This window comes from Danaus plexippus, chromosome 12, assembly GCF_018135715.1.
Source record: "Danaus plexippus chromosome 12, MEX_DaPlex, whole genome shotgun sequence".
In the NCBI taxonomy this organism is placed as follows: Eukaryota; Metazoa; Arthropoda; class Insecta; order Lepidoptera; family Nymphalidae; genus Danaus; species Danaus plexippus.
In genome coordinates this window covers 7,912,512-7,929,796 of record NC_083545.1, presented here as the reverse complement: position 1 = coordinate 7,929,796, position 17,285 = coordinate 7,912,512, and the positions used below count along the sequence as shown (strand labels likewise).

The window sequence follows — 17,285 nt, the reverse complement described above, 5'->3', positions numbered from 1 at the left end:
CGTCAAAGCCGACAAATTGTTTTCCTAAAATTTATTCAAACGTTACATATTTTCCAAATGCTAGATTTTTCTGGTATATTTTTCCTGCGGTTTACGAAACAAAAAGTATATTTATCTGCACCTTTCATAATGTTTGTTACCGAAACAAATAAATTCGGATTTCACGTTTCCAGATTTTCATAGCCTATAAAACAACGTCGCATATAAAATATAAGGAATGATGCTCCTCGCTGACAAACACGTATGCGAAGCGAGTAATAACGTGTAAGGAAACTAGCGGAATATACGTTCGTCTATTCTGTGCTAGAAACGAGACGGTCGTCACTCGCTGATACGAGGGACGTAACGCTCATGTAACACATCCAACAACGAAGTTATCAGTGATGAGTTGCCGTCGAGGAAATTTTACATAATTTAATATGATATAACGAGACGAATCGATCACTCCCACCGCGTAAACTTTTTATTGCGAGTCATAAATGAAAAGCGCAACATTGCAACGGCAATTCTCGCAGTTATTACATCAAAGTGTGAAGTCGCCGCCTCAAAGAAATAATACAATAATTGCTCCATTAAAACTTTCTCCGCAACTCGAACGGGGGCCGAGTGACGGTCGCTTGACGTGTAGTAAACGGGAAATTATAAGATATACTTTATTGATAGCGACGGACGATCGGATGCGTTCGGAAACATCTGGCATGTGAATACGTTTTAGGACATCTTGATCTGTTTTGTAACGGTTTATATGGTTTACTAATTCACAGCTCCCTCGCCTCGAATATGAAACGAAAGCGATAGCAACCTTTCTTTTCGCGCAATATAACAATGCAATCCTTTTTAAAAATTCTCTAGCAAAACTAACCGTTATTTGAAAAAATATTAGAATTATTTGAAAAATACTGTGTTATATGTACATACTACATATTATACCAAATGTAGACATAAATTGTCTCGTATAATTAACGTTTTCTTCAGCTTTCTCTCTACACTTCATTTTTATTGCAAAATATTACAGTTTATTACGAAAAGTTACTGTTTTCTACATTACTATGGATACTCATAAAGTGAATCTGTGAATGATTTAGTTGCCACATTCAGTATGGAATAGTATTTGTATCTCATTGGTGTGTTCCGCTGGACATATGCATATATTTTGTTACGAGTTATTTTCAGTAAAACCGAGTCTTTATAACAGTATCGCATCAACTGAACGAGAAGTACCGTTTGGCGATAGTTTCTTTATATCTTCAAACCATTTCATACTCACTCTCGCTATTATAATGACAACTAAAACATTACGACCGAAAAATTATAATTAAATCTTAATAACAAGCGATGTCCACCAACAAGAATCCCCTTTTTTTGAAGTCGGTGAAATCTTGAATACATTTTGTGAGAGTTACCCGTGGTCCGAGATTGGATTGCTGCGAGTGTCGAACTACTCCTGGCTCATCACATATTAGTTCCGTTAACTACATCAAACTTTTAATACGTTGTGCCATGACGTGTCTCGTCTCGTGTCGTGTCGTGTCGTGTCGTGTCGTGTCGTTCGATTCCAAGTTTCATGACTACTCCAATATCGCACCTACTTAATTCGGTCCCGACGCTCTTACGACGTTAAACGGATTCGTCGGATAACTTTAGACCCTAAGTTTATTTCTCTGTTCACGGTTTATCGGATCTCTGCGAAATTACATTCCGCTTAAATTTATATTTATATATGAGAATAATAAAGGGATGCTTTTTCTTTTGATTACACACACGCAGGCCGTGGACTTGTCTTGTACATAAGGATACTAAATATACTTTAGGGTTAGTGACATTAATTTTTTTTAACATAATTCTGGGTTTTAAAGCAGTACAGTGGCTTTATTACACTATTAGACGCGACAGCGTTTATCTTTTCATGTCAAGGATAGCATTCCGAATAGGAAACTGGGAAAGAGTTGTTATTCCTTATTAATGCCGACTGCCGATTTCTATGATGAAAAGTCCTAGTTTCTGATCCAGACAAGCAAGCGCTAAGCATAAGAATCTTCTACCAAGTTGTAGAAGGCGTTAAAAATATATGATTAAAATCACTAAAGACATTCTTAATTGATAGTTTACCCGGGAGAAGGAGGAGTTTGGTTTTATATAAAGTATAAAACCTAATATCCAATACATGTTTGTTTTATTGCGATGTGCCGATGATTACTGAGGAGGTTTGTTATTTATTGTGGCGAGAAGCCGTGCATTAATGCTAATGTTGTGTATCGTGGCAAGGTGTTGTGTATTGTGGCAAGGTTTCGTTTATTGTGGCGTGGTGTAGTTTGTACTCACTGCAGTCTGCCTCGTCGGTTCCATCGACACAGTCCACGTGCATATCACATCTGTAGTGCGGCGGGATGCAGTACGTCTTGTTCCACACGTACTGTCCGCATGTCAATTGACCAGCCTCACATTCCGGAGGAGCTGGAACAATATATTACATATATATTAGAGGGACGTTAACGAACACAATGAGGGCGGGAGGCCGGTGTACACTGCTACTTTGGATGTGGACTCGATAAATATTCAAAGCACACAGAAGGGATCTATCGCAACCGTCATTAGTACGGAGGTCGAGCCGACCTGTAATCAGTGTCGGTCATCAATCAACAACCCTCGAACCTCCTCCTACTGCTGGCTCCTCCTGACTCCTCCCGACTCCTCCTGTACGTGCGGGAGTGCGAAGGCTCCTTATCGGGTTGCGGGTACAATCGAATGAATGGTAATGATTCGGCGCGGTTTATTGTTCGTTCAGCCATTGTTATAAATCACATGCCCTTTTATTCTAAACTAAATAAATTTCCTCTAACAATGTGTGTACATGTTTAGAAACTGGGCGTATCGGATGAAATCATTCTAATTACAACGTATTGAATCATTAACTGAATTTTGTATTTACTAGTGATTCACGACTCTTTAAAGTTCCCGAAATTGCTTCATATAATATGTATGCATTCAAACAGCGGAAAATAAAACCAGTGTAACAGAATAAATCTTACAAAGCTGCACTCGCCATTAGCATCCATTTGACACATGACACCACCTAAGCCTATTTTTCTCGGCTTAGCGGCCATTTTGGTGCCGAGGAATGCGCGCAAAATATTACAGCGACATTGCAACAAAGGCGGGATAAAGCGGGTCATTCACGAGCGGCCAGCCATGGACCGGGCGGATGTGTCTTTGTTTTACAGCTCTCTTCAATCTCACGTTATAGCTGTTCGTACTTTATTTTTGTTTAAATCTATTAAACGACTAAACGACGGTTTTTTAAAACAATTAATTTATTTTATACAAACAGACTTGTTTTCTTCCACACTTCATGTTAACGAAATATCCGATGACATGTTTCGAAATAATGATCTCGTGGAAATATGTTACGATAATGAACCCTTGAATAGCGGTGAATATTTGATACGAGACGAAGATAGCACAAAAAGGTTAAGTAAGAAAGATAGCTCACAGTTGGAAGCGATTCTGATGTTTCAGTGAAATAAAGAAAGTCGACTTGATTTTAAAAGACAAAAGAAAAATATTTAATATAGTTTCTTTCATATTTTAATGAATATTAAACATAGCCGGTGACTGGCCGACGAGCAATATAAAAAAATGGTCAAGATATTAGAAAAGAAGGCAGAGTAGGTAAGAGTGGGTTTTGTAAAATTTTAAGCGAAACAAAATTCCAATCCATTCACTTCATTTAAGATGACTTAAAATATCACCCGGACAAAGCACATGTGGAGGTACGAGAGGGGTAACGACTAGCTGGAAAGGTAAAGAATATTTAAAATTTACTGAAAAGACTAATATAATTAAAAAGTTATTTTTATATTTTAATATATAATCTATACACTGAAGAATTCTTTCATTTTCAGTCGTACCTACTTATCTGCGATGACAGACGAAAACTTATTATGGGTTTTGCATCATTATTGGCAATGAATAAGATCGTTATAATGATGGAATGATTCAACAACACAACGACCAAAACGAAATACAGTTAAATAAATTTAATATCGGTGGCGAATAACGATCCCGTTAATCTAATTGTTATATTTAGTCGGACAAAGTGCTCAGTCAGGAGTGAGGGCATCTGTTCGTACGTGAAATACTGAGTTTCACATTGACGGCCTCGCTCGCTGCGATATTCATTCATGTACTATATATGTTTTACTAAACGGTATAAATGTAATCAATATACAGCACAGACTGTCCGTCAGTCCGCTATGATAGAGCTGGTCTTAACTGTGTATTTAAAAACATCCTCCAGGTAAATACAAACCGTGTACAGTCTATCACTAATACATGTGTTGTTGTCTAAACGGTCCCCTCGTGTACATTGTTGGTAGAATTTTAAACACGAGGATTCCATTTAATTGTGATTTGTATAACCGTGAGAGGGACAACGTATTTAAATCATTGATGATTCATTTGTTTGTAAATATCAAAAATTACATTTCTATATCTTTCATTTTTTTTTCTTTCTTTATCTTTATAACATTAAATTCTTTATTAACATTGTTATCCTTGCATATTCATCACAATATCTCGTTCGGTGTCTCAATATCCATGACCATTATCACAAGTTTCTTAGCACACGATAGTATCTACGTAACTTAATGAATGGAAAACTTGAAACGCTCCGTATGTAGTGTGTCTAGGCAGACTTGGTGTAAGGGTAGCGGACTTCGTATCTGAGTCACGTCTTGCAGTGGATTTGACGAAATTACACACATTGTTCCTCTGTCCAGTGATGCAGAGGAGCAATGAATGTTGAATACGTTTAGAATTTAAATAATATTATTGTTGTAAAGGATGACTGGATATAACTAAATAATACGATGCTAACAGTACCGGCGTCGGTCCATTCTTAGTACCTCGTATGTTTGTATGTTTGTTACGACTTATGTGTTGTACTTACGACACGACTGGAACTCGTCCTCTCCTTTCTCGCAGTCCCTCTGATAGTTGCAGACCCAGAGAGCCGGAATACACTTGCCCTCGGGACAACGAAACATGCCGCTCGGACATATTGTGTCGCCTGCGGACAGACAAACAACAACATACATATAAATAAATAAACCTCGAAAGACAGGAACTGTTTTACGTACAGATTACAACACCAAATATACGGTTAAATACAAACAACTCGCATTCAACGATAGTATATTAAAAGCTTTAAAATAATATGTTCAAGCCCTATAACGTAGCGTGAGAGACATTTTAATACAATATTTACTTTTATCAAATCCATTTATTACTGTCAATGTTTTATAAATTATTCAAAGAAAACGTAATTGGCCCTTTATCCGTTTCAAAGGACACTCGACACTCAATTCGGAACAATATCAATATAATCAAATTTAATGAAACAGTTAACAAACAAGGCTGTATCGCGCGGATCGTTCTGTACGTAAAGCGATCGTTCTCCTCTTATAATTAATACATTAATTGCTCTTAAATACGATACGGCCGATTAAGTTCATATTAACTACTTCAACGCTGTAAACCTACGCTACTTGTAACGTAATAGACTAGAGGAACAGGACTTGGCTACTGACGAAGGCTGTTAGTTTTCATTGAGAATTATTAAAACTGAGCACTCACTATATATTAGTAACTTTTTAATATAGTTTGCTTTTGTAAGACAGTTTTTAATATTGTGTTAGGAGTTGGTTAGACAATCCCTTCTTTGGTATTTATATGTACTTGAACAGATCGATACGTAACTTGCGAACTAGTTCCCAATTTTTTATGTTGTCATAAAGTTTCATGAAAAACATTGACTTTGTCCAGGAAATTAGAAAAACTGCGAAACCAAGAGGAGTTCCTGATCTTTTAAAGTAGTTATTACAAGGAGAACATTTATATTTTTATTTTAAAATTCTTAAACTAATATATTTTTAATTAAAGTAATATATTTTCATAAATCGTGGTCACTGTGACATTTATCAGAACATCCTCAACACAAAAGACATAAGAATACTTTCTAGAATTTTCTCTTTGTCATTCAAAAGAAGTCTTTAACATGTAAATTGTAACAATTTAATCAAAATAACGAAAATTACTTCAAAGGAGTGCGACTCTTATAACTGGCGGTTTCCAACTGGACAATATTCTTACAATAAAGGAAAATTCTTTGAAAACGTTCGTCATAAAATATTCCTTTCATAATGTTTGTAACCAATTTAATAAAGTGAGAAAAAAACAGACAAATAATAACAATTATTATTAAATTGATAAGTTTCTCTTTTCGTTGTAATAAGCATCAAAGTATTAATTTCCGTCTCGTTCGGGATTCCGTTTGCTTCACGTGTCCCCGGCCGCGGTTACAACATTTCCCTGTTATTTAATCAGCAGATGTCTTTGAACGCTCAGAAAACGGCGTCTTGAACTGATACCCATTTTTATTAAAGCTCGTTGCTGCTCGACTTAATCTTTCCATATCTTAATTGAATCTTAACCGGACAACTTTAGGATGTATTTCTCGAACACGCATCAGGCGACATCTAACAAGTGAGGTAAGAGCGAAAGATAACATGTACTTAGTATGTTTGTTGTACGCTTGTGACAGGAACCGAATTGTACACGCTTCACTTATCATATTTTCTCTTTTATAAGCAACTATGTAATGAAATCCCAACTCAAAAGCGACAGTAGCAGATATACATATACATATAATAAATATATGTATATATAAGAAATTTATATTATGACTATATGTTGTAAAGTCTCGTATAAAGTTCGTGGTACTCTGTGATGTGATGAATAAAACATGTAATAGGCTTTCGTGAGCGACGGAGATGATGAGGAATGTGAAAAATACACAAAGTAAGAAACTAAATTAACAAATATATATTAAAGAAAAGTAGTGGGCGCCTGGCTGTGGCGTTCAGTTACTCTGTGAGGTGACGTGGACTAATAATTACAATACATAAAAATAGTAAGTTCTACAATCCGGTTACTAAATACGCTCATAAAGGAATAGATATAAATAAAAAGCTAAAGTCTCTGTTATTGGAAACACTTTTATCTACTGAATTCGATTTTTAGTATTTTAAACATTCACGAAGTTAAAAACTGTCACTGAAACTAAAAAGTTATGTGGAAAGAAGAGTCGGAGTTGAGGTTAGATACGAGAAATATTAAATTAGGAAAGTATAAACGACGTTACATCCCGCGTGGAGTGAGACGTGTGCGGAGCCTGGCTGCATGGAGACTAAGAACTTTTGGCCTTTATAAATCACACCAACTTCGATTTTTATAAAAGACACTTAAAGTGTTACGCGTCCAGGTAATTTACTCGTGTAATGATATGACGTGACTATAACGAAACAATGTACAGAAGAAATGAAATAAAATAAAAAGGGTCGCCTCGTAACTGTAAAAAGCGACCATAAAACATTCAATCACTCTAGAAGCGTTGTCCAAAAAAAAAACCGTATTTTTAATGCTTAGGTAATTTGGTTCTATAAAACATTTTTACGACATCCCTCAACTGGTGTATTACACGTTGTTTTCCGTCTGTTGTAATGTGTCCCGGAATCAAAGCGCCTGTAGGTCCACAAAGAACTAAATAAAAATGAGTGAGTATATTTGTATGTTACATTAAATTTATTATTAATTATTGTTATTATAAAGAGGACAAAACAGTAGAAAAATTAAACCCACGTCTCTGTAGTATAGAGTAAACACAGCCAACAAAGAGAGCCATTTGTTTGTGATACTTTGAGTCTTACTACTTGCGAGTTATGTGTCCATTTGAAATGACCGTGGCATGAGTTTTTTAAAACACGAAATGTAAAGAAATCTTTAAACGTTCCTTAAACAACTTGCAATATCGGTGTGACGATGGTGGCGACTGGAGCAGCGACTGGAGCGAGGTCATTTAAGATATTTCATCGTATGTTTATTATATGCGACAGCGTGTGAGGAGTGAACGGTTGTCGAGTTAGTCTAATGAAGCGGAACTAACAGCTGGCGATATCTCCGTAACTAATTCCGCGCGATGTTTGTATGTTGTGAATGTAAATACCGATGAATCCCGATGAAGTATTTGAAGCGACGTCCCGTCTCATCCATTCATAACGTGGGGAGGTAGGTCTGTGTGCATGTGTGTAGACTGTACAGTACTCAGTCATCCTGAGCCCGAACCGAACAGTGTAATTCGATAAAAACCTGCGTTAATATTTATAATGTTGTCCGCACATGTATTATTTGTCTCATCTATAATCATACAATCGTATCGATATCCTACACTTGATATAACTCCAATATTAAGAGCTTCATATTTTATTTTTGTATCATACGAATATAACAAAGAGAAGTTTTATACTCCAGAGATAAATGGGACAACTTTATATAATTATACTTTCCCAAAGTCCCTTTCCTACATACAGTATATTATAGATTAACGCAATATAAATTGCAGCATCCGTTAAGCGGAGTGCTCTTAAGAGATGAGAGCGCCGCCATCTCCCGGGGTTCCCAGGATGACGTGTCGCCTTTTTGCTTCAACTTGATAATTTGATTCGCTTCGCCATACCGTCCCGTGGAGGACGAGCTATCGGATTAAAAGAATTATATAAATTATATGAATCAGGCTTTAGAGAAGGAATTGATTCCGAAAACCAAAAGATGAGATCGTCAAGTATGTCTCGTTTTGATGGGACTTAAACTTGGTCGAAATACTGACCTACTTCATATACGTTACTGTTCTAACCGGATTCAAGTCCAACAACTCTATGCTTGAGGTCTATGAACACAGGCGCTGGGGAGGAACTAGTCTAGTGGAGGGAGGTTTGGGTTAACTGAGTTTGACACTTTCATTATTTCTGTTCTAATTTCAATAAGGCTAACTTAAATATCGACTTATCGTATTCATATGGGCAAATTATTTAACACTAACATTCTGTTGACATAATATGAAATATATAATGATATTATGTTTGTCAATATCGTTTTAAAGTGTAACAGCGAGCTGAAGGTAATTGATCTTTGCATAACGCTTTAGTTAAATAAAAATGTTTGCATTTTTTATTTCAGCGTTATATTTGTTATACGGCTTTACCTTTTTACCTTTCCGCGGGAATTATATGCAAATCTAATATTTGTTTTGGAAGCGTTTCATGAAATACGAGCGAACGTGTCCGCGTACATACCAGCCCTGAAATACTGAACGGTACACCTGATGTAGTTACTGTCTCCTTGAATGCTTAAATGGTCGGCGACAAATAGACGAGGAATATCTTTTGTCTTTCGTCATCTTTAGTGAACATCCGCAGACGTATCTGCTTAATTATTAATTTATAAATTCCCGGCATGAGAACGTCCGTCTCGTCTTAACATAAGTATGAATAATTTATTTCACCAATCTGAAGATGAAGAGTGTGTTGAAGAATTTCGTTAACTTATTACAAATGATTCAGCTCTCCTAACATAACTTGCTGTTATTTCAACATTATACTTTACTTTATCTATGTAGGTATGTACTTATGTCCATGGTAACCGTTCGAATCGAATTCTTGTTACGCGGAATTCCTCTAAACATCGAGTACTAATAATGTTCGTCCCAGCGTGAGTATTTATTTATACCGACTCTATGTTGGCTCTAAGAAAAATTTGGATCGCGTAATAAAAATACAACAGTGGTAAAATAGGAGCCGGGCGGCGCTCTGGGGAGTGTACAATATGAATATAAAGTGGTTTTAGTGGAGAGATTAAAACCAATCATTTTTTTGTGTATTTTTTAGCCATTTTAATGTAATCGTGTGTGAAAGCGTTCAGCATTTTTGATCCGTAATCGTAATTTTATTATTTTTCGATTTGCTAAGCTCAAACGATAATTGAACTCTTCATTTATAAACAAGTCGACCTGATTAAATAAATTTCATCAAGAAAATTCATTGATAAGATCGTCTAACATGACTATTGATATTAATTTAAACAAAAAAGTCTCGTGATTAAGAAACAGCATAACCTGCAGGTCTACAGCATTACCCAAACTCGTAAAACTTTAGTTAGATCCGATCAAAACTCGAGAGAAGTTTCTCTGTCGTCTCTCTCCATCAAATTCTCATCTCGTATATCATCTCTTTCTGGTGCCAGCCTCATAAGACCCGTAACGAAATTTAAAAACAATCCCCACGAGTCAGAGGAACAATTTATATTGTTGTGTCGAGATTGTTTCGCAATTGTCGAACGCCCGCGGATACATCGGCAGACATCCAGCGAGCAATCAGAATATAGACATCGCCTGACATCTGAAATGTTATGATTTACAAGAATATTTACTTTTGCAGATGCGTGTTTACAGCTGCACGTCCTTTAAAAAGTAACGAACTGGGGCGAGTCATTGATATCAAATATTTTTTCGTTTAATTGGGAAAGTCGCAGTTGAGGACATGCTATAAATAATCATTAAATACAGATGATCAGAACAAATTAAATATTAAATATTTTTTTAGTGTAACTATAGAAAAATATTTCAAGGAACCAAAATATATGTAAAGGGATAAATATAAATAAAATATAATAAAGACATACGCTGCTGCCTGATGGTAATATAATAAAAGCCTTCAGTGTTATGGCCATGTAAAACTGATAATGGCCCATCATTTAGAAAGAAAATCCATCTATTCACGAGTTATCGGGGGGTAAGCCCGATTCCTTTCCCCGTTGAACGTTAGGGGTCCCTCAAACGCAAAAAATCCCATAAAAAGTATTTAAATTACGGCCCATACATCTTAACTATACTTTTTTAGGCTGAGTACTCACACGTGTCTGAATATTCGTTGATTATAATAATAATAAGTCTTCTCTTTCATTTCACAGAAACATTCATAACTTATGTGTCTTTATCTCAATTGTTATATATTTTTCTAACTATTACTAAAAATCTCTTTCTTTATATTAATAAACAATATATATATGAAAGTACATAAATACAATTTTGACTAGTATTATTATTTTATCCTAGCGAATAACCAAAACCTTTTTAACCTAATTAGGAAAAAAAAAGAAATCGTTAAGTCGATGATTTAAGATATAGACACAACCTGTACAGAGCCTTAGAGTCTGTGAATGGCAGGTCGTAAAATATAAGCAGATCTTTCTCTTCGCTATGCAGCCAGCCAGTGAGGTTTTTTTTACAATATTTTTACTCCAATATAGAATTTTCATGTCATTTTTTGAAGATGGCGAACCCCAAGGGTGCACTCAGCTAACATTATTTGCCAGCGATGTTACAAATTTGCCTCGTGTTCAAATTAAATTCCATATGAGAACAAATTTATTTATAAAAGCATTTTTGGCTGACGACGAGTTACAACCAGAGGGACTATAACATCATGTGTGCAGATGTCGTCCGCTGTTTGTGAGAAATGTGTTTAAAGGAAAACAAATTTTTACGAGAATTACAACCATTGATTGATTGGAAGAAACAGAGCGGAGCTGACAGGAACTTCGTCGGCTATGAAATAGTGTTCGTAGTTTTTTTTTGCACCAAGGCATTATCGTGACCAATGAGGCAAATCTGAGATCGATTTATTGCCAGATGGAAACGTTCACAAATATTCGTGTTGGGAACACTCAGCATGCATATAAAATTCCAAGATTCCTCCGACGTGATCCCTTCAGGAACAATATATTCATAATTCCGTATTTTGTCCACAAAGTCTCCTCATGTCGTTGACTCTACAAATCAAATGGTTTTCTCGTTCAAACATCAGCAAACAGAGCAAATCAAATAATTATAAAAATAATATAATATCAAGTATAAAGCAAACTAAAAAGTTTGTCTTCGGCCTTCGGGATGTGAGTTTCAGATTAGATGACAAGAAAACTAAGTATAATTATTAACAAATTATATCTCACACAATACTTACGTTCTCACAAGCCTATTCATAACAACAATATATTGTTAAGATTCAGTCATCAGAATGAAGTCGATATTAAATGACAAGCGAAGGAAATAATGATAGTGAAATGTATTAGTAGGTACTCGTTGTGGTTGTGGACGTATGAACTCGAATAAATATATCACGCTACCCGCCACGCTGAGGCGGTCCTCGGTTTGAATATGTATAGTCATAAGAAAGGAAAATAAAACGTGTGCTTTCATTACATTTTGATAGTTATATAAAAATGAATTCCATTCGTTATGTTTGTGTACAATAAACATGTTAAGTATAACATAATTAACTATAAGCAGTCACCCCGCGACCGGCTGCCGGTACTTGAGGAACCGTCGAGGCCGCTTCTAGAATTTATTGATATCAGTAAATTAATTATAAGTCACTTCATTTAATGTTTTAATTGAATTCATAAAGTAGGATCGATACTTATTAAGTCGTGTGTGTTATATATAAGGTTCAGAACCCACGTCAATGAAAACATTGCGAAATGAACGACATTGCAAACATTTAAATCCCTCCGCAAAGAAATTACAGCACTCTAAGTAAGAAACAGAATAGCATATGGAATAAGTTAAAACGTCGTGAAAAATAAACAAACCGAAGATATAACACGGCTAAAGAAGTCTGTCTACAAAGTTATGTTATAAAGAAAAACATTAAAATATAAAATTTGACAGAAACAAAAAGAAAATAATAATGTGCACATTTAAATAAATATATTGACAGTATAAACACGCTACAACGAGCTGGTTCAACAAGTTGCTATACTATACTATGCTACAACACTACAACTGACAGGAAGAAAATATAACAGCTGAAATTAATAAGGCACACAAAAACACAACAAGTAGCGCCCTCTACGACGTACCTTTGTAACGGAACTTTTTTAAAAATTGTTTTGCAATCCGAGGCTTCATACGCCCCGAGCGTCCTGAAAGACAAAAACATCTCAAACACTCGCTTGAACAACACCCACAATATTATACAATTATAATTTATATATTTCAAGTGTTCGCTGCTGTGTGAGTTTCAGGAGAAGAATAAAAACAGGTTTCCTGGTCGCATTGTACATTGTAATGTATGGATAGTGTATACAATCATCATCTCAACTTCTGATTCATATTCAATGCTAACAATTTGAACGGAATATTTTTAACGGATTGTTTTCATCGTCCTCTCCCGGCGAGGACAGTTACTCAGAGACACAGATATTTCACTTTTTATGTAGCTGTCGCTATATGTACAGATATTTACTGAGTAAAATATATTGTATCTGTTTACGGCAACCTTGGTTCTATCCCGATGCAGTCAATGCTATTAAGCACTAAGCAGTCCCTCGTCTAAGCTGAGCTCCACGGTTTTTCTGATGCATATTTAATTAAACCGGAGGAGTTCACTATACTCGGTTCAGCGAATACAATATCCGAACAATATACAATGTTTTAAATTACCAATTAAATTGGAAAGTTAATTCTAGTAAAAGGAATTGCTGATACGGAACCGCAAATTTAATCATGACAGTCAAAATATAACGCTTTAAATTATTTGTTTTCAGAGCATAATGTTCCTAATACACAAACGTGGATCATTAGAGCGGTAATTAGTCGTCGGGCAGCACATTATGAAACCTTAGATGTTCGTTGTGATTGTTTGCGACCTGACCGAGCGCCCTGCAACCTCGTTTGCTCCCATTGTCGGAGAATACTATGTTGATGAACAAATGAATCTTTATAATAGTGTTTCATTTAGAGAGTACAGTATATTTATCTAAAGACTTTTCACGTCTTCTTTTACGTTTATCATCGTCGTAAATGCCGTCGCATTACCTGAAACAACATGAAGAATATGTTAGTTTAAATTTAAAATATTTTTGAGACACTTTTAAGAAAAATGACGGTAATTTATTAACGTTTGTGAAGTATAATATATAGGGAATTTAAATAAAACGAGTTGCGTAGGCTCTGTGTATTGTTTGATGTGATCTCCTCCTCTGCTGTAGTTTTCTACACTACATTACTATATCGCAGAGCGTGATGAATGCCAAGTAGAACGGTTACCTTATTAAAGTGTTAATGACGACCGTTCAGAACGAACGGAGGTAATGTGTTCCATTACGAAAACACTGACGATAACAAAACGTAATTCTTTTAAGTTTCTTCTATATCTACGTATAAATCATACATTGGAAGTGTTCAACAAATTAACATGGAATAAAACTATTTATATATGAATAATTTATTAAAAACTAAAAGCAAATATTATTTTACTACATCTGTGCTTACATCTTATCTTTATACAAGGTATCTTTTCAATTTCATGTAAGTTATAAGGCAACAGAAAATGGTGGATAAAATAAAATATTTTGAATCTAAAATACGCGCAAGTCCTCCACCTTCCGCTACACAATGTACACTCCATTGCGGAAATCCAACATAAGCCTGAAACAGTGTGTTCGTTCGTTTTCTATTACTCTTTTTGCCGAAACAATCAGGTGGAAGGTGAGCGATTGTTCTCAACATATTATAGTAGTGTATGAACAATACTTTATAGTAAAGGCTCTTCATAAACGGCGACATCATTATGTATATAAGCAATTAATATGTATTGTGAATGAAGTGAACAGTGTCCACCAGCAAGTTGACTAATTGGCACGGCATAATTTACGCAAGCGCGGTATAATGAAGAGAATTATATTACGGAAGATAAAAGCACTAGACTTCTCGCAACCGCGACTGATACACTTTGTGAAGTTTATTTTAGAAATTTTGCGAACGTAATATAACTAAGCGAAACGCAATTTATACTGAAAACTCGATTAACACTCACTAATTGTTATTTTTAATCGACTATATGAACTTTGGGCCAGTGAGTTGTGTGACGCGTGGTTGATAACGAGTTTATGAGCGGACGCTATGAGCTCGAATTAATTAGCGTTTGAGGTCGGTCGGTCGGCTTGTCTGCATTTTTATGAACACGCCTCCATCACCATTATAAAGTTAGCGAAACATCAGAAAAAGCTATTGTATGAGACGAAGCTATTGTATTATATCATATACATGTAGGTATATTCAGTTCCGATCCTATGAATGCTCATCACAAACTGTTCGTTCTCTTTGAATGTCCATAACGTTATGAACTCTCGCCATCGAGTGGAGTGAAAGCGCTCGTTCCTGTCCTGGGACATTTAAGCGGTGACGTAATTATCGGAAATCAGATTAACACTAATTGCTAGTCCTCATCGAGCTCTAAGAATCATGAACTAGTTTTTCTTTTATCTGCGTTTCACATTTTTAATACCTACTTCTAAGGTGTCACTAGCGACACTCCGGGATAACATCACGAGTCGCGATGAACACTTCATATGCACATAATGCAGCTGGTAGCGAAGTAACTTTACATTACGAATTATACGAAATAAATAAGTGTCAACGACCAAACTCGCGGGGCGCGATATGTATTATACCGATGTAATTACTGCCATTTCACGTATAAATGATTTTGTTTTATTTTATATAGTAAGGGCTTTTAGATATTTATATTTAGGAATGTCACACGCTGCTAATAAAGTCAGGAATTCATTATATTGTTCTCATACAATAAATAGTTCAGTAAATTATTATCCAAACTTAGTTTATTACAAGGTCTATCATATAAATGTATATCCATATGTGTAACAGACTCTGACGACATTAAGTCGGGACTTTTATATACATGTATCACCGATTAAATAAATAATTCCTTTTTGCAGTAAAACTAATTAGGAACATTTAATATACGTACTATAATTAAAAGCTTCACATTGTTATAATTTTAATAATTATATTGGTTTTAACATCATTATTGTTATGGATTTGAAATGAAAATGCCGATTTTTCAACATCTCGGAAAAACGGTTCAACAAAAAAATATATTAACAAGCCCCAAGGGGACCGTAAATACGAAATTCGCGTTTAAATCTTAAAAGAGAAAGATTAAGGTAAAAACAATAGAAGGAAGTGTCTTATTTATTGCCACTAAGTCCTAGCGGTTTAAGGGAAGTGAGGCTGCTAAGTTGGGCGAAAGTACGAATTATATATACATATGTATATATATGTATGTATGTAAGTATTGCGACCTTTAGAGAACCCATAAAACTTGTCGACGTAGAGAATATAGAGCAAGATTCGGAACTGTGACTTTGGAAATATTCCGTCTGATTCGCTTTACAAATCCATCAAACTTGATGAAGTAAGAGAGTTTTAAACATCGCGACACAGATTTGGTTTTAAAAGATGATATCATGAGAAGTCTCACAAATTATGTCAACTATAAAAATTAAATTAAAATTCCATATACAACTAGTTTTGGTTTTGGTTGGGCTTGAGGCGAAACATTGAGTCGGACGTGTTTGATACTACCAGCTTTGCTATAACACTGCTAGTCTCACCCTGATACAAAGTTTTACTTAAATCGAATTCGTTGTTTGATGGTTGGGTTATGAACAGCATACACACTCTGCTGTACATGAGATATATATAATACGTCTTAATTGTCAATTGTCCCTAGCACCCTTGGTATGTGAAGGCAATGTTGGTAAATTGCATTGCCCTATGTATGTATATATTTCGTGTGTAGGGGTGTTTCAATTATCTGGTGTTGTTCCATACTATTTACGTGCTCCGCAGACAATTAAACTAGTTTCAGCACACCGACCCGCCTCCCCGACGACTCCGCTAACTTTATTAAGCTACGGCTCGCCACTCACACCTCTGTTATATTAAACTTACACGACTTCATTGAGCGATTAAACTACGTTAGCATGTTACGAGTTCTGTTATAAACAGTAGCAAATGTTAAGTTGCAGTGAAACATTAATATCCAATAATAACCGTTGTGTCTGCGTATCAGGAGTGTAGCAGAATGAATCGTCTGGACACGTCTGAAATGAATGCAAACTCGTCATATTGTCCTGTGGTTTCGTGTCTTCGGTGACAGTAACTACGGCTGTGTAGTTGCACATACATACAGGATGTTCACTGGAATTACCACACTTTGATATTCGATCAATAGCTGTTTGAAATTTACTAACGATTGTACGGTACAGTGTTGTTTGTATTTTACTTGTACAGTGTACACTACTCCTTATTATAATATCCTTCAGTTAATAAAGTTACAGTTCATTGTCTGATTGTGACAAAAATTTATTGACTATAGGTCATTGACGTCAACGTCTCTTATATAATACGTATAAAAGTATCGAATACTTTTTAGTTAGATATTGAAATCCCTTCACAGTAATAATATCAAAGAAAAATCTGTAAGTTTAAATTCCTCTTACTGCTGACTGTTGATTGGAAGTCTAAG

At 35.5% G+C, this 17,285-nt stretch overlaps 1 protein-coding gene across 2 annotated transcripts in view; it reads right to left on the bottom strand.

Moving 5' to 3' along the window:
* Positions 1-17,285, bottom strand: part of LOC116772344 (low-density lipoprotein receptor-related protein 2) — a 95,921-nt gene that overhangs the window by 19,799 nt on the left and 58,837 nt on the right. Inside the window, exons 2-4 of one of the 2 annotated variants that reach the window (XM_032664502.2) lie at positions 12,811-12,873; positions 4,949-5,068; positions 2,323-2,454 (exon numbers count right to left, since the gene is read on the bottom strand). In XM_032664502.2, coding sequence (XP_032520393.2) covers positions 2,323-2,454; positions 4,949-5,068; positions 12,811-12,873 — 315 coding nt within the window. The remainder of the gene's footprint in view (positions 1-2,322; positions 2,455-4,948; positions 5,069-12,810; positions 12,874-17,285) is intronic. The other variant, XM_061522393.1, reaches the window with a different exon arrangement.